The sequence below is a fragment of the Aquarana catesbeiana genome, linkage group LG01, assembly GCF_042186555.1.
Source record: "Aquarana catesbeiana isolate 2022-GZ linkage group LG01, ASM4218655v1, whole genome shotgun sequence".
Lineage (NCBI taxonomy): Eukaryota > Metazoa > Chordata > Amphibia > Anura > Ranidae > Aquarana > Aquarana catesbeiana.
In genome coordinates, this window is record NC_133324.1 from 454,202,693 (window position 1) to 454,226,844 (window position 24,152).

The window sequence follows — 24,152 nt, forward strand, 5'->3', positions numbered from 1 at the left end:
TTTAAGGCTTACAGTATTTACCATTATAATTCAGTGCTTCTTGATAGGAACATCACATTTGTGACTTGAGTCTGTAAGAGAACTGCAGGGGAAAGATGGTGCACGGAATGTGCAGAGGAACCAGATGGCTCTTTATATACCTGGACACGTGAAACCATCTTTCTGTTCTCTTGCTTGCTCCTCTGTACAGCTAAAGAATTAGTCCTACATATAAAACAGACTGGATGCTTCCTCCAATAACACAATCTAGCACCAGTTATTACTAAAATATTCACATGGGATAAGGTAAAAAGGTATGCCTAGAGCAGGGATGTGCAGTGAGGTCAGTGGCTGGTGAGGCACTGGCTAGTATCAGAGGCAGATACACATATACCTGTAAAATATGTTAAAGCGTCGCCTTTAAAGAATAATAAGTACTGAAGTTTGGTGCCATTCCACGAGTGTGCGCAAGTTTAAAGCGTTACATGTTAGGTATCTATTTACTTGGCGTAACATATCATCTTTCACATTATACAAAAAAAAAAATATCGGGCTAACTTTAGTGTTTTTATTTATTTATTTTATTCATGAAACAGTTCTTCCCCCCAAAAAACGCTTTTGAAAAATTGCTGCGCAAATACTGTGTGACATAAAAAGTTGCAATGACCACCATTTTATTCCATAGAGTATCTGCTAAAATTATATATATATATATATATATATATATATATATATATATACTGTATATAATATGTTTGGGAGTTTGAAGTAATTTTCTAGCAAAAAAAGATGATTTTTACATGTAGGAGAGAAGTGTCAGAATTGGCCTGGGTGGCAAGTGGTTAATTGCCATAAGTAATATACAAATAATTATTATACATTGTTTTTAAGGTAATGAACTATATTTTCAAAAACTGTACTCAAGCAGGTGGCTTAATGGACAAATATCTTCAAACTTAAGTTATAACTTCAAACCAGTAATTTCACAGTAAATAGATAAATAATACATTATTATGTTATAACATATAGCATAATAATATATTAATTTAGCTTGAGTAAAAAAGTAACTTTTCAGCAGCAGCAGATTCTCATTCTCCCTCAATACCTATAAACCCATGTTTTTTCCTTGTAGAGGGCTGGGCTGGAAGGGAGCATGTGTCTTTCAGACACATGTCCCCTTCTATGACACTGCAGTGAGAGGAGAGCCTCCACTGCAGAATTTTTATTGGACAGCTTGGACCAATGATGCTTTACCGTTGGTCCAAGGCACCAAGCTGTCCATTAAGCTCAGTGCCTCTGACATGAAGTCAGAGGCACTGTGAGCTCATCCTCAGTCTGCTGCAAACAGCATGTGCCAACTTGCATTTAAACTGGCCGCGCTGTATGTAGCTTCTGACAAGCTGCGCAAGGAGCCCCATATCTCCTGAGCCATAGGTGCCAGGAGCCCCAAGTTTTGACCAGTAGTGGGGTAGAACTTCAGTTACCTACCCCCAAATTTGGGATCTGTGACTCCAGGTCACTGAGCTATGATCCTCGAAGCTCGATCGTTTTTTTTTTTATGTTCATGGCAGGTGAAGCTCTGCCTCATCTGCCTCCCCTGACTGAACTTCCCTGGCCGAGAGCAGCATGTTGTCCAGTGTAATCTATGCTCTTGTCCCCTCTTAGGCTGTTAGGCAGAGAGTGGGGAAACACAGTTCACATCCCGTTACTGAAGGGCCTGTACTTATCAGTGCCTGCAGAGAGGGAAAAGACTGCTCAGCACCCATCTTGCCTGGTATTGGGTATTTTCCTGATTTTTTTTACATCACACTGTTCAGTACTGGTAAGGAGAACACATTCTGGGGCAGGGGCAATTCTGATAAGACACCACCTACTGTTAGGTATATTTACACCTTGTAGTACTGGTAGAAGGGTGCAGAAGAGCTGGGCGAGCAACCAGGCCCTAGTTTGCTAAGGCACTGTGTAACGTTCGTATGCCACTGGAGCATGATGATAATGCAGGTCTTTATTCTCTTTACCTTCAAACATTTTAACTAGCTTCTGTTCAATGTCTGTAAATGTTCCATTCTTTATATTGTTATAAAAGTTCTGCAAATAATCCAGAGCATCTTGGGTACGGGCATCCTCATTAATTATGAGTGCATTATTACATTTCTGTTACAACAAAGAAAAGAGGGTTTTAGGAATATTAGCAGATTAACAAAATAACATGATCTGGTGCTGTAAACGTTTGAAAAGTTTATTTAGCATTGGATTCCCTCCTATATGCTAGAAGTCTTATAATTTCCCTAGTACTGTATGTAGGGATGAGCCGAACACCCCCCTGTTCGGTTCGCACCAGAACATGCGAACAGGAAAAAAGTTCGTTCGAACATGCGAACACCGTTAAAGTCTATGGGACACGAACATGAATAATCAAAAGTGCTAATTTTCAAGGCTTATATGCAAGTTATTGTCATAAAAAGTGTTTGGGGACCTGGGTCCTGCCCCAGGGGACATGGATCAATGCAAAAAAAAGTTTTAAAAACGGCCGTTTTTTCAGGAGCAGTGATTTTAATAATGCTTAAAGTCAAACAATAAAAGTGTAATATCCCTTTAAATTTCGTACCTGGGGGGTGTCTATAGTGTGCCTGTAAAGGGGCGCATGTTTCCTGTGTTTAGAACAGTCTGACAGCAAAATGACATTTTGAAGGAAAAAACTCATTTAAAACTACCCGCGGCTATTGCATTGCCGACAATACACATAGAAGTTCATTGATAAAAACGGCATGGGAATTCCCCAAAGGGGAACCCCGAACCAAAATTAAAAAAAAAAAATGACGTGGGGGTCCCCCTAAATTCTATACCAGGCCCTTCAGGTCTGGTATGGATATTAAGGGGAACCCCGGCCAAAATTTAAAAAAAAAAAATGACGTGGGGTTCCCCCTAAATTCCATACCAGACCCTTCAGGTCTGGTATGGATTTTAAGGGGAACCCCGCGCCAAAAAAAAAAAAAAAAACGGCGTGGGGTCCCCCCAAAAATCCATACCAGACCCTTATCCGAGCACGCAACCTGGCAGGCCGCAGGAAAAGAGGGGGGGACAAGAGTGCGGCCCCCCCTCCCTCCTGAACCGTACCAGGCCACATGCCCTCAACATTGGGAGGGTGCTTTGGGGTAGCCCCCCAAAACACCTTGTCCCCATGTTGATGAGGACAAGGGCCTCATCCCCACAACCCTGGCCGGTGGTTGTGGGGGTCTGCGGGCGGGGGGCTTATCGGAATCTGGAAGCCCCCTTTAACAAGGTGACCCCCAGATCCCGGCCCCCCCCCTGTGTGAAATGGTAAGGGGGTACATAAGTACCCCTACCATTTCACGAAAAAAGTGTCAAAAATGTTAAAAATGACAAGAGACAGTTTTTGACAATTCCTTTATTTAAATGCTTCTTCTTTCTTCTATCTTGCTTCATCTTCTGGTTCTTCTGGCTCTTCTGGTTCTTCTGGTTCTTCCTCCGGCGTTCTCGTCCAGCATCTCCTCCGCGGCGTCTTCTGTCTTCTTCTCCTCGGGCCGCTCCGCACCCATGGCATGGGGGGGAGGCTCCCGCTCTTCTCTTCTTCTCTTCTTCTTTTCTTCTTTTCTTCTTTTCTTCTCTTCTTCTCTTCTTCTTCATTTTCTTCTCCGGGCCGCTCCGCAATCCATGCTGACATGGAGGGAGGCTCCCGCTGTGTGACGGCGCTCCTCGTCTGACAGTTCTTAAATAACGGGGGGGGCGGGGCCACCCGGTGACCCCGCCCCCCTCTGACGCACGGTGAATTGACGGGACTTCCCTGTGGCATTCCCCGTGACGTCACAGGGAAGTCCCGTCAATTCACCGTGCGTCAGAGGGGGGCGGGGTCACCGGGTGGCCCCGCCCCCCCCCGTTATTTAAGAACTGTCAGACGAGGAGCGCCGTCACACAGCGGGAGCCTCCCTCCATGTCAGCATGGATTGCGGAGCGGCCCGGAGAAGAAAATGAAGAAGAAGAGAAGAAGAGAAGAAAAGAAGAAAAGAAGAAAAGAAGAAGAGAAGAAGAGAAGAGCGGGAGCCTCCCCCCCATGCCATGGGTGCGGAGCGGCCCGAGGAGAAGAAGACAGAAGACGCCGCGGAGGAGATGCTGGACGAGAACGCCGGAGGAAGAACCAGAAGAACCAGAAGAGCCAGAAGAACCAGAAGATGAAGCAAGATAGAAGAAAGAAGAAGCATTTAAATAAAGGAATTGTCAAAAACTGTCTCTTGTCATTTTTAACATTTTTGACACTTTTTTCGTGAAATGGTAGGGGTACTTTTGTACCCCCTTACCATTTCACACAGGGGGGGGGCCGGGATCTGGGGGTCACCTTGTTAAAGGGGGCTTCCAGATTCCGATAAGCCCCCCGCCCGCAGACCCCCACAACCACCGGCCAGGGTTGTGGGGATGAGGCCCTTGTCCTCATCAACATGGGGACAAGGTGTTTTGGGGGGCTACCCCAAAGCACCCTCCCAATGTTGAGGGCATGTGGCCTGGCACTCTTGTCCCCCCCTCTTTTCCTGCGGCCTGCCAGGTTGCGTGCTCGGATAAGGGTCTGGTATGGATTTTTGGGGGGACCCCACGCCGTTTTTTTTTTTTTTTTTTGGCGCGGGGTTCCCCTTAAAATCCATACTAGACCTGAAGGGTCTGGTATGGAATTTAGGGGGAACCCCACGTCATTTTTTTTTTTTAATTTTGGCCGGGGTTCCCCTTAATATCCATACCAGACCTGAAGGGCCTGGTATGGAATTTAGGGGGACCCCCACGTCATTTTTTTTTTTTAATTTTGGTTCGGGGTTCCCCTTTGGGGAATTCCCATGCCGTTTTTATCAATGAACTTCTATGTGTATTGTCGGCAATGCAATAGCCGCGGGTAGTTTTAAATGAGTTTTTTCCTTCAAAATGTCATTTTGCTGTCAGACTGTTCTAAACACAGGAAACATGCGCCCCTTTACAGGCATACTATAGACACCCCCCAGGTACGAAATTTAAAGGGATATTACACTTTTATTGATTGACTTTAAGTATTATTAAAATCACTGCTCCTGAAAAAACGGCCGTTTTTAAAACTTTTTTTTGCATTGATCCATGTCCCCTGGGGCAGGACCCAGGTCCCCAAACACTTTTTATGACAATAACTTGCATATTAGCCTTTAAAATTAGCACTTTTGATTTCTCCCATAGACTTTTAAAGGGTGTTCCGCGGCATTCGAATTTGCCGCGAACACCCCAAATTGTTCGCTGTTCGGTGAACTTGCGAACAGCCAATGTTCGAGTCGAACATGAGTTCGACTCGAACTCGAAGCTCATCCCTAACTGTATGTGGTTGTCCTTACGTGTCCTTACTTCCTTGCAAAAAAAAGAAAAAAGAAAAAAAAGAACACTAAATCATTGCAAATACAGCCAATATTATGCCAATACACAATTCATTAACGCCTAAATGCATTATTAAAATATTCTGCCAGGTGAATCTGCACAAAAATTCTCCAGCATCATGAATATCGAAACAGCTAGATCGTCTGCAAACTCAGGGTAGCTGCAAATTCAAATCTAATTTCTAATCTTGGAGTAGTAGAGGACACTTGCACAACAACTATGGGTCATGAGCTCTAGTCTAGTGGTAAGATTGGCCACAGCTCCCCCCACCCCCACCCCCCATCCCGATAGAATGGGAAGGAATAGGACATCCATTTGACACTAAAATTAGAAGATACTTGTGTCACCAGTACTGGAAGACACAGCCCTATTCCCACTGTAAAAAAAAAAAAAAATCAGTTTTGTTGTTGTTTGTGTTCCCATTGGAAAGATTTTCCTTCCCAACACTTACAGTCCCCTTCTGACCCCCTGTCACATGGATAGGAAATGAGAGAAAATCCCTTAACAGAGTAACAGACAGCAATAAAACCCCTAACAAAGTATTTCCCAACTCTTTTCAAAGCTAATAAAAAACACAAGTTTTAGCTATAAAACAAACACCTTTAGGCCCCTTTCACATTTCCGCCTCCGCTATGCGGCATCCACTTGCTCAGTGAGAGATTTCTCTGCTGATCGCCACTGAGCAGGCGGATGACAGGTCCATGAGGTCCATGTCCGATCCGCTATGCAGAGCGGACACAGACACAGTCTGCTCTCCTCTGTGGGGCAATCGGATGGAAACGGAATGCCTGTCTGTTTCCATCCGATGCCATACAATCTGATTCGCCAGACGGATGGGGAATGGGGAATAGAACACCATTCGTCTGTTTTTGGCAGACAGGATCAGATCAGATGGTGGCGAGTGACATCTGCCGCTCCATAGAAGAGGCTGGAGGGTCCGACCAGGTCAGCCTGTGTGAAAAAGGCATTACAGATAATCCTGTTCTAGCAGTATTTTTCAGATTTTGAAATCGCTTAAAGGGCTAAAGCAGGCCTGATTAGCAAATATAAGGGTGATTTTGGAAGGAACTGGCTGTAACTTGGGAGGGATTGGCAGAGTTTTAAAAAATAACAGAATGAATGCAATTTAGTGCTTAGAAATAGGCTATATGATTGTTGTATTGTTTGCCCTCCAGTGATTAATTTTCCATTAACGTGGCAAAAAGGAAAGTAAAAAAGTAAATATATAGAAGCTGCATACCCGTAAATGTTCAGTATATGTGAACAAAGCACTACACAGGCGACTCTCCTCCATTTTATCTTCCAGCTGCAGCAAACGGCATTTCTTCTGAATGCCAATAATCCAGTTGTCATACTTCTGGGTTCCAATCGTTCGGTTTTGAATGTCCGACATAGTCTCTAAAGCCACAATAATGCATTTAGTATTAATATAATCTTTGCACTGATTTTTAGTACCAAGTAGAACTGCAATCATGCAAACCAGACAGCAATGCAACCGATTTTACTCTGCAGATGGATTCAGATAGGAATATAAACAGCTATTATTTAGTGACAGATTTACAGTTACCGACCTCTCCTTCTGTTAGTCTGGGGCTATCCAATGCCCCCCACACACGCTATAACAAGTGTAGTCTGGGGCTATCCCCACCCCCCACACACGCTCTCTGACGCCTTCTCCCCACCTTTACCACCAAGTGGACTGACAGGGCGGCAGGAGGAGGGGGTGACCAGGATCAGACAGACAGATCTGCTCGTTGCTCCCCCCCCCCCCCTCATCAGTGGGGAGACACAGAAGAGTGGACTTGAGCCGTAGCAGGGGAGAATGGCTGCAGGCTCTTCACTGTTCCCGGGATCAACGCCCACTCTGTTCTTCCCCTTGCCTCCTCATTGGCTGTGGCAAGGGATCAATTAAGGGAGGCAGAGAAGAGGGTCTTGGGACATGTAGTCCCAGAAGACAAGTGGCTTCAGTACTTTCTGAGTCACACACCTATAACAAGTGTAGTCTGGGGCTATCCCCAGACTACACTTAGCAAACTACAGCCCCCAGCATGCTCAGGGAGAGAGAGTTGGAGCCTGGAAACAGAGGCACGGGAGGAGACAGAAACATGCTGATGAGGGCGACCGGGGGCAGACTGGAGAGAGGACTGTGCTTTGGGACACCATCAAAGGAAAATGCCCAGCGGCATCTCAGGAAGAGCGAGAGAGAAAGAGTCGGGTAGTGTGGATCCAGGAGGACCCAGATCGTCTCGAATCAAGCTAGAGAGCAGAGCAGGAGAGTCCAGATCAAGATTGTGTGCCCGCTGAGGGGCAAGATAACCTTCTACGTCGGAAGAACGCGTGAGAGGGTTCTTAACACATACTGTGCCATTATATGTCCCAAGTTATTTGTTGTTGCCAATTGTTCAGGATTTTTTACAGTACAGATCGCCACACAGACTCTATAGGCCTTTCAGTGTTGCAGCCTACCTCTGTTAATGCTCAATGATTCACTTCACATAGGATATTTGCATTAACGCTTTCTGTCTCTCTGATAGGCAGGAATTATGGATACATTCCACTACATGCCTATTCTATCCCAGGAAGAAAAAAGTCTTTCCAAATTCAGTTCTGCACTTAAAGGGACATATTGCTGCCAAATTCAGTCCCACCCCCTTACCAGTTTAAGCGCTCTCTATCATCATTTGTTGACGTTAGAGTGACCGCCCAGGTTTGTCGCCATTTCTTAAAGGGGGACTCTGCTCGCAAATTCACTGTCTTAGAGGAAGTGCCACTTTTCATCCAAAGAGACTATACCTCTCCTGTGCACCAACGTAAGGGCCCTATCAAGCTGGCAGAAGAGTCATTCCTATATTTTATGTTTGTTATCTCTTGCCCTTTTCTTCGCTGCTCACTTGGGAAAGAAACATCTCAGTAAGAGAGCTAACATTTAAGCTTTCAGTCCTGCAGGACAGTTGGGTCTACTTAAAGTGGAATTGTATAAGTGTTGTATTGTTTATTCCCAATATGTAGTTTGCTTTTGCGTACCACAAACATTGACCTTTCTGTAATTATACTCTTGCTATTTTGACTTCTATAGAAACAGAATAATCGTCTAGCAAAAGTGTGTGTGTTTATTCCCTGATAATAATCCACAGCCAAATAAAAGGTATTTTCCACTTGTGTCCTTATTTGTGTTTGTAGCGATTTCCATTCAACCAGGTGTGTCAGAGGGGCTGAGCTTGTTATTGCAGTCAAGGCGTGGAACAGAGAACCCAAATTTACTAAGTGGCTCCTTTAGGAGCGCTAAACAAGTATGCAGATCAGGTGTTCTGCCTTAACCCCTGTTGTTGTTGCATGCTTGTCCTAGGTTAGTATCACCAAAAGTATTGAAACCAAAGCCAACATTTTCAGGTCAGTCAGCAATGGCAGCCCACACATTTCTTTCAGTGTAAGTTTCCTTTAAATAGCAATTTAACTTTTCCTTCTACAAACAGAAGTTATAGTATTCTACTCCTTATCTTTATTTCACTGAGGTATGTACACTCATAACAGTCTAATTTCTACATTAGCAGTTATAATCTCACAAAGTGTACATCACACCTACCTAAATTTGGGTAAACTGATTTAGCCATCTGCTCAATTTCCGTCATGATTTCAGACATGATGCCAGCAAATGGATCATTCTTGCGACAACTTGCTTCATGAACAGCTGTCGAAAGGTTATGATAGAAGAGGAAACAGTAGTTATGAGGTTACTTGAAAGACATAAAATGTACAGTATTTTTTTATATACAGCTGTCCAAAATATACAGTTTTCCTGTTAGGTACTGACATTTCTCCGGTTTGTACACCACTTTTTTCAGTTCTTCCAAATTTTCTTTAACTGTAGAGATGCATTCAATGTCCAGACTGGAGCAGAGTTTACTGATGTATTGTACAGCTTCTTCAGCACAACGGGACCTTCCAGTGCCCACGGAGGCTGTTAAACCAACGATCTGCACGTAAAAATATAAATTGTTACACGTCAATGAGTGTATTTTATGAAAGTGAATTCTTACTCTACAGCTGACACAACGGGGAATGCTGCGGCTTTTAACAGATCATTGTATTTTTCAAGCAACCTTAATCCCTTTTTTTGAAACACCAGACTCTGAAACTGGCAACAATTAGGCCTTATGCACACTGGGCGTTTGTCCAGCTATTCTAAACACATTTCTCCTGGCAGGATAAAAGCAACATCAAAAACGCACCAAAAGGAAGTGGCTTGCCTTAGGCCAAGATGGATGGCTGATCCCAGAGCTCCGGCAGACACCAGGACTTCAAAACCTATTGCGGCCTCCCAGAGCACACAATCGGCTCCATTTGGTGGCGGTTTACCTCCCCGCATATCTGCCGACATGACCCGCAAGAGGAAGGAAGATCACTGCCCTCAGAAGCTAACCCATTCTTCTCCCAGCCACAGCGGCAGCACTCCTTACTGCTAGGTGAAAGTGCTATCCACTACACCACTGTGCCTCCCACTCTGACATGCTTTCCTGTATGCAGAAATTTAGCACTGAGCTTACAGCTATAGGGGATAGAATTAATCATGTGGAGACTAAGATGGAGGAGTATGCCACCACGATAAATGATTTTGCCAATGACCATGATGCCAATGAGTAAGAGCACCAGTGGTTTAAAGCAAAGTTAGCCGACTTGCAGGACAGATCTAGACGCATTGATATTAAAATGTGAGGCATCCTGGAAACAGTAAAACGCGTACGGTAGAGGTGCTACCTGCCCCATATGCCAATCTGCAATTCTATACAGACTTGTCCTAATACAATTGAGGAAAAACCCCAATACTATTACAAAAGCCCTGAGGAATCCTATCAGTGGATACACCCGACCAAACTCCTTCTGCATCGGAATGGCACTTCCCATCTCATCACATCCTTGGATAAAGGCCTGCGGCCTGCGGTTTCTCAAATCTTGGGTCATTATACCAAATCGGCTTCTCCATCTACTAACCCACCACATGGACTCAAAGTGGATCTTGAATGGAAACAGGTGTCCCGCAAATAAATCTAATACTTTCCAAATGCCCGGGTGTTGATGCCTTAACACATCCTGAGTATTTACATGGATAAATAATGAAGAAACTCCTGTGCTGTCAGAAATACCTATGCTAAGGGGCACTGCTGCAACATCTAAATGGCTGATCCAAACAGACAAAAGTGGTGTGAATAAAGTAATTGGTGATTGCGCTGTGATAAAAAAGGGGGAAGGAAGGAAGAGGAAGGGGAAGGCCTAGCTCAAATGTATAGAGAGGTGAATGAAAAATAAGTGCACATAGCGTGATCCCGTATATAAATCAGTTTATTAGGTTAAAAACAACATGGTACACTTACATTTAGCAGAAGGCTATAGTAAAAAACATCCACGAGCGACGAGCTCGTATCCTATCGTCAGTCTGTGACAGTTCCTGTGCTCCAATCCTGACGCGTATCGTCACGTGACTTCATCAGATGAAGTCACGTGATGTGACGATACGCGTCAGGATTGGAGCACAGGAACTGTCACAGACTGACGATAGGATACGAGTTCGGTGCTCGTGGATGTTTTTTACTATAGCCTTCTGCTAAATGTAAGTGTACCATGTTGTTTTTAACCTAATAAACTGATTTATATACGGGATCACGCTATGTGCACTCTCTTCCAACACTCCACATATATTCATCCCATTGTGACGAGCATTGAGGAAAGGGGACAGTTTGAAGACACCCTTTTGAGGTATACGAACTCGGCGTTCGTTGGATTAACGCCCACACTCATTTTACAAAAGTGAGTGCATCCCCCTTCTGTGTCCTGTCCCCTTTTTCCACTGTGGCCGCCACAGAGTTATACTATATACTGTGTCTTATGTTTTTTATATACCATCCTGCACACCCACCACCCGAATCGTCTGAACTACTGGATGGGACCCTTGCCTGCTGGTGATTTGTTACTGGATTACAAGCTGTTGTCTTGCAGCAGTAAGATGAGCTGCTTGCGAACACAGAGGTGTCCCCACTGAAGACCTTTTTCCCTTCCCTGTGGCTTGTGGACTTGCCTTTTTGGAACTGATGACTCATTGTTTGAGCACTTTGTACTACAAGGTGGTGGGACCGTTCACCATTTATTTATTTTCTTGGAGTCACTAATACGAATCTGCCGAGTTACCACATATGTGCTAGTATGATACTAGCCCTTTTGCACTGAGATTTTTTCTTTTCTTTTGTTTCAGTATTTACAATATTTTGTATGTGCTAGTATGATACTAGCCCTCATGCACATGGACTTTGTTTGATTTATATATTTTTATTTGGTTCAATTATTTTTTTGTACCCACACTGTATTTGTCACTCATTTCATAGTTTTTTATACGTTTTAGGCAATTTTGTTTCTTCAGTTTATTCGGATTTAGTGCTCATGAAATTGCACTTTATTTATACTTTTATATTTTGTATAATTTTTTCATTTTGCCTTTTGGAATTGATGACTCATTGTTTGAGCACTTTGTACTACAAGGAGGTAGGACTGTTCACCATTTATTTATTTACTTGGAGTCACCATTAAGTATTTGCTGTGTTACCACATATGTGCTAGTATGATACTAGCCCTTTTGCACTGAGATTTTTCTTTTGATATGTATTTGCTGAGTTACCACATATGTGCTAGTATGATACTAGCCCTTTTGCACTGAGATTTTTCTTTTCTTCTGTTTCAGTATTTACAATAATTTTTATGTGCTAGTATGATACTAGCCCTCATGCTCATTATACCTTTATATTTTGTATATTTTTTTCATTTTTCATTCACCTCTCTATACATTTAAGCTACTGAGTATTTACATATCGCTGTCCTGCTGCCTTAGCACTATGGGGAATTTTTGTTCATTGTATTTTTTTGCCCCCCATCATCTTTGCAATTTTTTAATAAAGTATCTTATTACAATGTGAACACATTTAAATCTTACATATTGGATCTCGCTGTGTTTTGATTCAACTACTACACAGAAATAATAAACCACTTTTCCATTTCCCTGGAAAGATGAAGTTATTTTGTATTTGGGCACTGTTTTTACTAAAACACCAGACTTACTCTTTGCAGCAAATTATCTACCGCTTGTGGACAAGCTTAAAGCAAATTTCTTACATATATCTAGGTATGAATTGTCTTGGTCAGGTCGACTGGCTGCATTTAAGATTCAACTTCTTCCACATTTACTTTATATCGTTAGAACAGTTCCTATCTTAGTAGCCAAGACACACTTTACAATCACTCTTGAACAGCTTCTTATGGCAGGGTAGGAAAGCATGCTGTGCATTTAGTAAGTTAATCAAACATAGATTTGCAGGTGATCTAGATCATACAGACCTACAGGATTATTACTTTGCCGCTCTCTTAGCTGAAACCAGAGATTGTTTTTTGGAGTCCTTATGGTGTGAATTAGAATGAGCTTCAATACCAGGCAGAAATTTACTTGCATACTGTCACACTTCTAGCAATCTGCATTCTATATCGAACCAACTTATCCCAAACTATACGCACCACTTTGAAAGCCTCAGCCTGGCACACATTGTGTGCCACAAGTTTCAATGCCTCCCTTTATACTAAACTCCCAATTCCCATCACTGTACTCTTCGCCCTCCTACCGAATTTGCAACTGGGCAAGTTGAAGGCACACGGTATTACTACCATTAAAGATCTCTCTAATGGTAACACCCTTAAAACATCCCCTACTTTGTAATTAGAATTTACCTGCCTTGTAGAGAGTTCTAGAATTACCTCCATATATCTCATCCTATCTTCATAAGGAACCTAGCATGGAATATAAATTCCAGCGGAGGATTGGCTAATACTTTAAACCAGGTCTCAGCCATACAGGGGTGGGTGGGGGGGGGGGTCCTTGTTTTATAGGTTTCTCAAGGGGAAACAGGACTTTGTCAAACCCCCACCTCTTATATCATAGACCAAGGGCAGAAAGCTTTGAAGGTTACTTATTTAGCAACTAAAAGTGTTGATTTATTGGAACTAATCCAAAAATTCACCAAATTGCTGGATAAACTGCAATCAAATAGGTAATCTTTACCACATATTCTGGTCTTGCAGAAAGTTGTCAACCTTTTGGCCCATGGTATTCTCTGTCATTTTCTAACTTATTGGAATTTCAGTGCAACCCTCGCCCAGCCTAGCTTTTCCTCAATTTTGGAATAGAAGATATTCCTCCTGCCTTGAAAACCATAACAACACATTTTTATTAGCAGCTAGGCTAAGCATTGATAGATAATGGAAATCCTCCACTATCCCAACCACATCGGATATTGTTAGGTTTATTTATTATTTTATTTATTTATTTCAGGTACTTATATAGGTTAGTTCAACTACATTGTACCTATGAAACTATGTTTGCATTCACAATGGTCTAATTGGTATGCAGCCCATATTTCTGATTAGCAAATGTCCTTCTTCCATAGACAGCGAGGGATGGTATTGATTTATAGATGGTCCTAGTCTATCTATGATTCCAGGTGACAATAAAACTCTGCTGAAGTTTTTTCATATTTATATTGCTTTTCTTTTCCTTTCCTTTATACCCAAGTCTTGGATTTTCATTGTTTGTATACGTTAAGGATGCTCATGGTTTATACAGGCCAATTTAGTATTTTGTGGAAATTTCCAGTAGTGTATGGCAATTTGCCTGTTGCCTTCATTCTAATTGCTGTATTACATTCAGTTAATTTGTATTTCTCTCTGGTATTAATTGAGATACGCATATTGTACCACTTTCAGAGTATACAGTTGTGCTCATAAGTTTACATACCCTGGCAGAATTTATGATTTCTTGGCCATTTTTCAGAGAATATGAATGATAACACAAAAACTTTTCTTTCACTCATGGTTAGTGTTTGGCTGAAGCCATTTATTATCAACTGTGTTTACTCTTTTTGAATCATAATGACAACAGAAACTACCCAAATGACCCTGATGATTTTGGCCAGATAACATGCACACAAGTTGACACAAAAGGGGTTTGAATGGCTATTAAAGGCAACCATCCTCGCCTATGATCTGTTTGCTTGTAATTAGTGTGTGTATAAAAAGGTCAATGTGTTTCTGGACTACGGACAGACCCTTGCATCTTTTATTCAGTGCTACACTGACGTTTCTGGATTCTGAGTCATGGGGAAAGCAAAAGAATTGTCAAAGGATCTGCGGGAAAAGGTCGTTGAACTGTATAAAACAGGAAAGGGATATAAAAAGATATCCAAGGAATTGAGAATGCCAATCAGCAGTGTTCAAACTAATCAAGAAGTGGAAAATGAGGGGTTCTGTCGAAAACAAACCATGGTCAGGTAGACCAACTAAAATTTCAGCCACAACTGCCAGGAAAATTGTTCGGGATGCAAAGAAAAACCCACAAATAACTTCAGGTAAAATAGAGGACTCTCTGAAAACATGTGGTGTGGCTGTTTCAAGATGCACAATAAGGAGACACTTGAAGAGAGATGGGCTACATGGTCGAGTTGCCAGAAGAAAGCCATTACTACGCAAATGCCACAAAGTATCCCGCTTACAATACGCCAAACAGCACAGAGACAAGCCTCAAACCTTCTGGCACAAAGTCATTTGGAGTGATGAAACCAAATTGAGCTTTTTGGCCGCAACCATAAACACTACATTTGGAGAGGAGTCAACAAGGCCTATGATGAAAGGTACACCATTCCTACTGTGAAACACGGAGGTGATTTACTAATGTTTTGGGGATGTGTGAGCTACAAAGGCACAGGAAATTTGGTCAAAATTGATGGCAAGATGAATGCAGTATGTTATCAAAAAATAGTTGAGGAACGTTTGCATTCATCAGACCAGGAAGCTGCGCATGGGACGTAATTGGACATTTCAACATGACAATGATCCAAAACACAAGGCCAAGTCGACCTGTCATTGGCTACAGCAGAATAAATTGAAGGTTCTGGAGTGGCCATCTCAGTCATTTTGCTAGTTTCTGTTGTCATTAGGATTTAAAAAGAGTAAACACAGTTGATTGATAATAAATGGCTTCAGCCAAACACTAACCATGAGTGAAAGAAAAGTTTTTGTGTTATCATTCATATTCTCTGACAAATGGCCAAGAAATCATACATGAGCACAACTGTACACTGTATGTTAAATTTTTTCTTTAAAACTTTAATAAAAAAAACATTGAAAAGAACAAAAAAACAACGCCAAAATGCTGCTGCTCCTGAATGTGCTTACAGTTCGTTTTTTTCTGCCCTTAAATGCCTGTAAATGCCTATGTGTGCATGGACATATAGGCTAACACTGAGGAGCATTTAGAGGCAGAAAAAAAAGCAAGACATCTCTAAAAATTTGATTTTTCCTACAGCTTACCTGTAAAATCCTTTTCTTGGAGTACATCAGGGGACACAGAGCAGCCATAGTAATTACTATGTGGGTTATACGCCACCTATAGGTAAATGGACACATACAGCTCAATCAAACAGAAAGTCCTCCCCTATATAACCCCTCCTAGACAGGAAGTACCTCAGTTTTGTAGCAAACCAATGAATATCCCAAAAAAGATGGGAGGGACCTCTGTGTCCCATGATGTACTCCAAGAAAATTATTTTACAAGCAAGCTTTAGGAAAAATCCAATTTTTTTTATCGTACATAACTAGACACAGAGCAGCCATAGTAATTACTATGTGGGATGTCCTAAAGCAGTGCTCTTGAGGGGAGGGAGACACAATCACATAAACTGCCACTTAAGAAGGACTTATTCTGTCACCCGTAACATACTGTGGCCAAAGCAGTATCCTCCGTGGCTTTGATATCCATCTGGTAAAATCCTTTGAATGTATAAACCAAAGACTATGTAGTGGCCTTAAAATCCTGAGTCACTGCCACCCGATGGCCCAAAATGCTCCCACACACCTGGTGTGTGGGGGCATTTTGGGACATCAGGTGGCAATGGGGTGAGGGCTGAGGGGTGCCCTTTCAAGCCATAGGCTCGAATAATTACCTGGGGAATCCAATGAAAATAGTTAACTTGAATGCCTCCTGCCCTTCCTGGGCTCTACTGGCAGCACAACCCAGGATTCCTGACCTGTGCCGATAATCCAAGTAATCCTGACCGCCTGAACTACCTCCAGAGTACGCATCGATCTTGCTCCTGCCAACTGAGGATTAGAAAAGAAGGCAAGAAATTGTCCTGATTCAAGTGAAAACTAGAAACCACTTTAGCTGGTCTAACAGGTAAATAATGTAATGCCTATATTAGTCAAAACCTAATACGCAGTTCCCCAAGGATGCAGGCCTAAAACAATGTTGGTCTACTGCTATACAACCCCTTAGTTACGCAAGTATGCAGGTACCCAGGCATGCCTTTATGTAGATACCTAGGCATGCAAACATGCTGGTATATAAGTATTCTTTCAGTTCATGCATTTATGTATGCAGTTTAATACAAATAAGCACATACTTATACAATTTAATGCAAAATAAAAATAAACATGCGTTTATAGAATATGCTTTTATGCAAACATGTGCTTATGTTAGTAAGCAAACATGTGCTTACGCAGAACATGCGTTTATGCAAACATGCAACATGTGTCTATATAACATGTATCTTGTGCAAACATGTATCTTGTACAAACATGTATAAAAATATATCTTATGCAAACAAGTATCTTATGCAAACATGCGTTTAGGTAAACATGCGTTTAAGCAAACATGCGTTCAAGCCAGTTTGCAAGCATGCCCCTGCTCAACTGCACTTGGCCCCATACAAGTTTTGCAGGATTAGCTAAGCACATAGGCATCCAATGCAGCCTTTTTGCTGCTTCAAAACAGCTCCTGCAAACCAAATGCATGCTATTCTGGAGACAACTCCTTAAAAGTGCAGTGATACTCGTACAGGGGTATATCAACAGACAGTTGTACCAGCCCCCAGGATTAAGTAGTAAGTATACCTTTATGCAGTACATAACCATGACTTGTCTGGTCACATAGCTCTCCTATAGAAAGTTCACATTTCCTTATGTAGCCATGAGCTGAAGCTACAACTCAGAGGCCTTGCAGATCCTTCAGCTCACATGGTCCACCAGAAAAAAAAAATGTCTGCCCTTCTACTTCCTGTCTATACAGAAGTAGGCCATACAGAGCGAACCTATGCCCTCTAGTGGCTGGAGGAGACACTGCAGCCCAATACTCCTGAAAAGTACACAGAGCATGAAAAGCACACTGCCACAGTGGCCACCAGGAGGACAGTCAGATCTCCAAAATACAGACTTACCATTCCTGCTGCAGGACTCTGAGCATAACAGGAGTCCAACCTTCACCCATTACTGCGGGCTTTGTCATAAAAGACCTTCTGAGACTGGGTCTCCCTTAATCTGGAGTCCACTCCCCTGGACCTGTATAGCACCTTGGTAAGAAAAAACACTGCACAGGGTTCCATTCCACAGGGTCCAACGCCGTAAGGCTGCATTACAGGCAAACCTTGAGGAATCTTCTCTCCTATCCAATGAGGCTCGGGTACCATCCATTTTGGCTGACAGCTTTTTCTAACGGATCCGAATGAAGTCCTTGATTCTCAGTAGAACCGTTCCAGACCTCCAAGTATGCTCCAAGAGCACATGTATCACATCAGTGACCACCACCTTACAGACACTGGTGAAACAACTGAGGTACTTCCTACGTAGGAGGGGTTATATAGGGTAGGACTTCCTGTTTGATTGATCTGCCAGTGTCCATTCACTTATAGGTGGCGTATAACCCACATAGTATATACTATGGCTGCTCTGTGTCCCGTGATGTATGATAAAGAAAGTGGCATTTAAAATGACCAGTGTGCATGTGGCCTAAGCAGTGCTATAAATCCATCTAAACCACCTCATGTTATATCACTCACATTGAATTCACCCCACTATCCGCAGAAATAACATAAATGCAGTTAAGCCTATTATACCACATAAAAACTGTCCTGCTGCTACAGGGAAAATTTACATTGATATATCCTGTGCATCTTAATTCTTGCAGTAAAGTTCCAGCCTGGGCTCTTTGCCTCTAGTAATTCAATCGACGCCTTACTATTTAAAATTGTCTTGCTGCTGGACAATTTTACACTGCTGTGTCATCTGCTGTGTCAAAACACCTGCTTGTATTCCTTTTCTAGAGTATATTTCAGCTATTTGTCCCTTATAAAAAAAGGTGGCCGCCAAATTTTAAGCATGATTTGCAGAACCCTTGATGAACTGAACCCATCGAGAATAAGTGGGAGTCACTAGAACATCCCCATGCGCAATAGGTATATATAGAAATTTCCTGTGTGCTTGATTTTTGATATGTCCAACTCCATTAACCTACAGTACTTGCTATTACTGGAATCTGAATCCCCCTCTTTAGCTGCTCTCTACTACTGTGGCCTGCACTGGACTGAAGAAAGGGAGGTGGGGTTAGAATCATATCCCCACAAAGCACTTTTCAAGTCTTTCCTTCACCTTTATGCCCATCCTCTTTTGAAGTTTGCTGTATTTGTCCTTTTTCTCCAAAGACTGCTGTATTCTAATGGTCTCTTGGACCAGTGTCATGTTTTCTCGACAAATCTTCTACCTCTGAAATACCCACTATCTTTCCTAATGGCTTTAACAATATTATTATACAGGATTTATATAGCGACAGCAGTTTGCAACATGAGGGCAGACAGTACAGTTACAATACAGTTTAATACAAGAGGAATCAGAGCAGGGATGTCCAGTGAGGTTAGTGGCTGGTGAGGCACTGGCTAGTATCAGAGCCAGATACACACAGGTTGCATACCACGCGATCGTTAGAGCGAGAGCAATAATTCTAGCACTACACCTCCTCTGTAACTCTAAACATGTAACCTGTAAAAAATTTTACAGCGTTGCCTATGGAGATTTTTAAGTACTGACGTGTGGCACCATTCCACAAGTATGTGCAATTTTAACGCATGACATGTTAGGTATCCATTTACTTGGCATTACATCATCTTTCACATTAATACAATTAAAAAAAAAAAAAAAAAAATCGGGCTAACTTTACTGTTTTTTTTAATTCATCAAACAGTTTCTTTCCAAAAAAAAAAGAACTCACTTGAAAAATTGCTGCGCAAATACCGTGTGAAATAAAAAGTTGCAATGACCACCATTTTATTCTCTAGGGTGTCTGCTAAAAAAAAATGTATGTGTATATATATATATATATATATATATATATATATATATATATATATATATATATATATATATATACACAGTATATAAACATCAGGTGGGTTACCTTCTTCTCTTGATATCCTTATTCAATCAAGACACCTTCAGGGTGAACCCCCAAAAGTCCACCATAAAAGATAGGAAAAACACGTAGAACGATGCTTGATGCAAAAAGTGTCCTTTTACTGAAAATTATTCCATTACATATTTCAAATATAAGCAAGCCACTGTACAGTTCCGAGCGCAAGTCGCTCTTCGTCAGGCTTTTCTGGCTGTGTGTGAAAAGCCAAGCCACACTATGTTCTCTTATCAACACCCAGTCCAGTACACACCTGTGTTCACTTAACTAATTATCCTACACAAACCACCTATACACGATCAGACATCTAACCTTGCTGCATAAATCTAGTTCCAGTAAACCATCCTAGATTTCCTAATAGAAAAATATTTACAACAGATTCATCCTATTATGTATCATGTATCATCAGCATAACATTAAGAACTGACTAAATTCTCTCATTTAATTAATTAGATCTTTCCAATTATTTTTCACAAATATATATATATATATATATATATATATATATATATATATATATATATATGTTAATATTCTTGATCATGTCTCAAATTTCTTCATAGACTCCAGCTGATATTCTGCTATCTAGTATTCCCAACGGGAACTCTTTGTGATCAATCTAGAGAAAATACAATACAAAAATATGATCGTAACTTCTTTATAATCTCGTACCAAAAAGATTCCTACATAAATAAATATAAATCATAATCCTTGTTCATACCATCAGGATGCAAGGACTGTAATTTATTAATCCACCAAACTTCACGTCTTTTTAATTTCAAAATCCTATCGCCCCCTCTTTTGTCATGAGGAATCTCCTCTAGCACCATAAATCGTAAATCGGTGTCTTTGTGTCCCATTTCTGAAAAATGACGCGATACAGGAAGACCTGATTGGGGATGTCTAATTGTGCTGCAATGTTGTGCGATACGGTCTTTAATTTTTTGGGTCGTTTCCCCCACATACAGGAGATTACAGGGGCATGTGAGAATATAGATCACATATGATGACTGACAGGTGTAAAAGCCATTAATTATTATCTTATTGTTAGTTCTGGGATGATAGAAATTGTTGCCCTTAGTCATTAGGTTACATTGAATGCAATTAAGACACGGGTAACAGCCCTTCCTTTTACTACCGAGAAAAGTCATTCTTTTCTCCTCCTGCCTATCAGGTTTAAATTCAGATCGTACCAAAAGATCGCGCAAGGTTTTATTGCGCCGATACGCTTTCATGGGAGTTAATTGAAACTCCTCTATCTGAGGATATGATCGTTTCAATATCGTCCAATGTTTTCTCAATACATTAAAGATCCTATCACTATAACTATTAAACTGGAAGACAAATGGAATCCTAGGTTTATCAGATAAATATCTTTTCTTATTGGAGATCTTGATGGGGTTCAAAATTTTATCTAATTCCTGTCTAATTAGACCTTCTGGGTAGCCCCGCTCTTTGAATTTACAGCACATTTCATCTAATCTCTGATCTCTTATTGTGGTATCACTCACTATCCGCATCACTCTGAGAAGTTGGCTTCTAATGATAGAACTAAAGACGTGGGGGGGATGGTAACTATCATATTGTAGTAGCTGGTTCCTATCTGTGGGTTTCGTATATATATCAGTTTCAATCCGTCCTTGTTTTATATATGCCCGTATATCTAAAAAGGGGACAGAATCCCCGCCGATGTGGATTTTAAACTGAATATTTGGTGAAATACTATTAATCATCTCATCAAAGGTTTTGAGTGATTCAATGTTGCCCCGCCATATGGCAAAAATGTCATCTATATAGCGCCACCAAGTGGCGCAATGTTCCTGAAAAAGATCATTGACAAAAATATGTTTTTGCTCAAAATCATGCATAAATGAACAAGCATATGGCGGGGCAACATTGGAACCCATAGCCACCCCCGTCAGTTGCACATAGTAACGATCCCTGAAAAGAAAATAGTTATTATACAAGATCAATTTGAATAACTTTTCAAAAAAGGCAATCTGAGCTTCTGAGTACTCGTGACAGTCCTTAATTAGGTTCAACGCTGCTTCAATACTAGCCATATGAGGAATTGATGTATATAAACTTGTTACATCCCAAGTGACAAGGATACATCCATCTTGAATTTGTGGTAGGTCCCCAATTTTTGTCAGAAAGTCACCAGAGTCCTTGATGTAGGATGGGGTAGTTTTCACCAAAGGTGATAGCACTCTATCCAATAATTTGGCCGTGGGTACAAAAATCGAATCTCTCCCCGATACAATCGGGCGTCCCGGTGGGGAATGTTTGTCCTTATGGATCTTGGGGAGTATGTACAAGACCGGGGTACGGGTGTGTGTTGGTAACAGAAATTCATACAGATCATGTGAAATTAACCCTTCTTTAAATGCTGGTTTAACAATACTCTCCAAGATCTTTCTAATGCTCCATGTGGGATCGGACTGTAGTGGTTTGTACACTGTGTCATCATCCAATTGTCGCTTGATCTCATTCTCATACGCCTGGGGGTCCATAATGACTACCGAACCCCCTTTATCAGCAGGTTTACAAATAATATCATTCCGTTTAGTCAATTCCCGTAACGCAATTCTTTCATGAGGGGACAAGTTGTTAGGTACATGATCTCTAAAGTCCACTTGTTGTATTAGACGTTTCACATCTCGAGTGACCTCCTGTACAAACATCTCAACAGGTACATAAGTAGTGGGGGGAACAGATTTAGATTTCATCACCAGTCCCAAACTTTTATTACTCAGCCTCCCTTCAGGTATCTCATTAGGGACAAGTGGTCTGTGAAGAAAATGAACCTTCCATCTAATATTACGGAATAGGCGATACAGGTCTTGATCTAACTGAAATGGATCTAGATGACTCTTAGGGCAATAAGATAAACCACGGTTAAAAAGTCCTACCTCATCCGATGACAGAACCCGCCTGGAGATATTATGTACTAAGTCTCCCTTGATCGGCCACGGTTGCCTCGTGTATTGCGATATCTGTCGTGACTCCCTTCTCTGTTGTAACGGGACCTGGTTTGCATCCGAGTGGTGGACAATTCTCTCCGATCTGCTTGTAAAAAATTGGATGAGGAATCGGTGTCTGTATTGGCTGAAGAATTGTCAGATATTTCTCTCCTGTGGCTTCCATAATCGCTACGACCTCGTCGATTGTATGGATGTGGCCATCGGTATACCTGGTTCCTCTCATAGTCCTCAATGTCCCAATCGAATTTGTTGCGTTTTCTGGTCTCCAGATCGCAACGATATTTGTTAATGCTTTCATCAGCCAACTCTTTACACTTGTTGAACTCCTCCAAGGTCATTGCTGTACGCAATTCCGATTCGATCTTGGTAAGTTGTTCCGACAGTGAAGCCAGTTCCTTGTGTATAAATGAAATAGTCAAAGTCATTAGGTCAAATGAACATTTGTTAAGAATCTGCATGAATGTGCTCTTGAACTCATCGTTATCACTGAATAGGGTAGGGGCCAATCGCACCCTCAAGCCTCTAGGGATCCGTTGCACACGATGGTATTTGGCTAAAGTTAGCCCGTGCAGTTCCAGAGATGTCTGTTTCCTTCCTAATTTTTCCCATGTACGAGAATTGTAAACCGGAGTGTTGCCCGTCAGGAAATTTCTGGACCCTGAGATCTGAGACATGATCTGTGTAGTCTCTTCCTGGGTATATGAAAATGTCGCTCCATTGATATCCATCACAACTGAAGGCAACTTACTCACTGGGAGTGTAATAAATAAACATCAGGTGGGTTACCTTCTTCTCTTGATATCCTATTCAATCAAGACACCGTCAGGGTGGACCCCCAAAATTCCACCATAAAAGATAGGAAAAACACGTAGAACGATGCTTGATGCAAAAAGTGTCCTTTTACTGAAAATTATTCCATTACATATTTCAAATATAAGCAAGCCACTGTACAGTTCCGAGCGCAAGTCGCTCTTCGTCAGGCTTTTCTGGCTGTGTGTGAAAAGCCAAACCACACTATGTTCTCTTATCAACACCCAGTCCAGTACACACCTGTGTTCACTTAACTAATTATCCTACACAAACCACCTATACACGATCAGACATCTAACCTTGCTGCATAAATCTAGTTCCAGTAAACCATCCTAGATTTCCTAATAGAAAAATATTTACAACAGATTCATCCTATTATGTATCATGTATCATCAGCATAACATTAAGAACTGACTAAATTCTCTCATTTAATTAATTAGATCTTTCTAATTATTTTTCACAAATATATATATATATATATATATATATATATATATATATATATATATATATGTTAATATATCACTTGGGATGTAACAAGTTTATATACACCAATTCCTCATATGGCTGGTATTGAAGCAGCGTTGAACCTAATTAAGGACTGTCACGAGTACTCAGAAGCTCAGATTGCCTTTTTTGAAAAGTTATTCAAATTGATC

At 41.4% G+C, this 24,152-nt stretch overlaps 1 protein-coding gene across 2 annotated transcripts in view; it reads right to left on the bottom strand.

The window, feature by feature from the left end:
• Nucleotides 1-24,152, bottom strand: part of LOC141148939 (antiviral innate immune response receptor RIG-I-like) — a 171,229-nt gene that overhangs the window by 47,037 nt on the left and 100,040 nt on the right. For both annotated transcript variants that reach the window (XM_073636850.1, XM_073636840.1), the window contains exons 11-14: nucleotides 9,191-9,353; nucleotides 8,963-9,067; nucleotides 6,620-6,777; nucleotides 1,998-2,133 (exon numbers count right to left, since the gene is read on the bottom strand). In XM_073636850.1, the coding sequence (XP_073492951.1) occupies nucleotides 1,998-2,133; nucleotides 6,620-6,777; nucleotides 8,963-9,067; nucleotides 9,191-9,353 (562 nt within the window). The remainder of the gene's footprint in view (nucleotides 1-1,997; nucleotides 2,134-6,619; nucleotides 6,778-8,962; nucleotides 9,068-9,190; nucleotides 9,354-24,152) is intronic.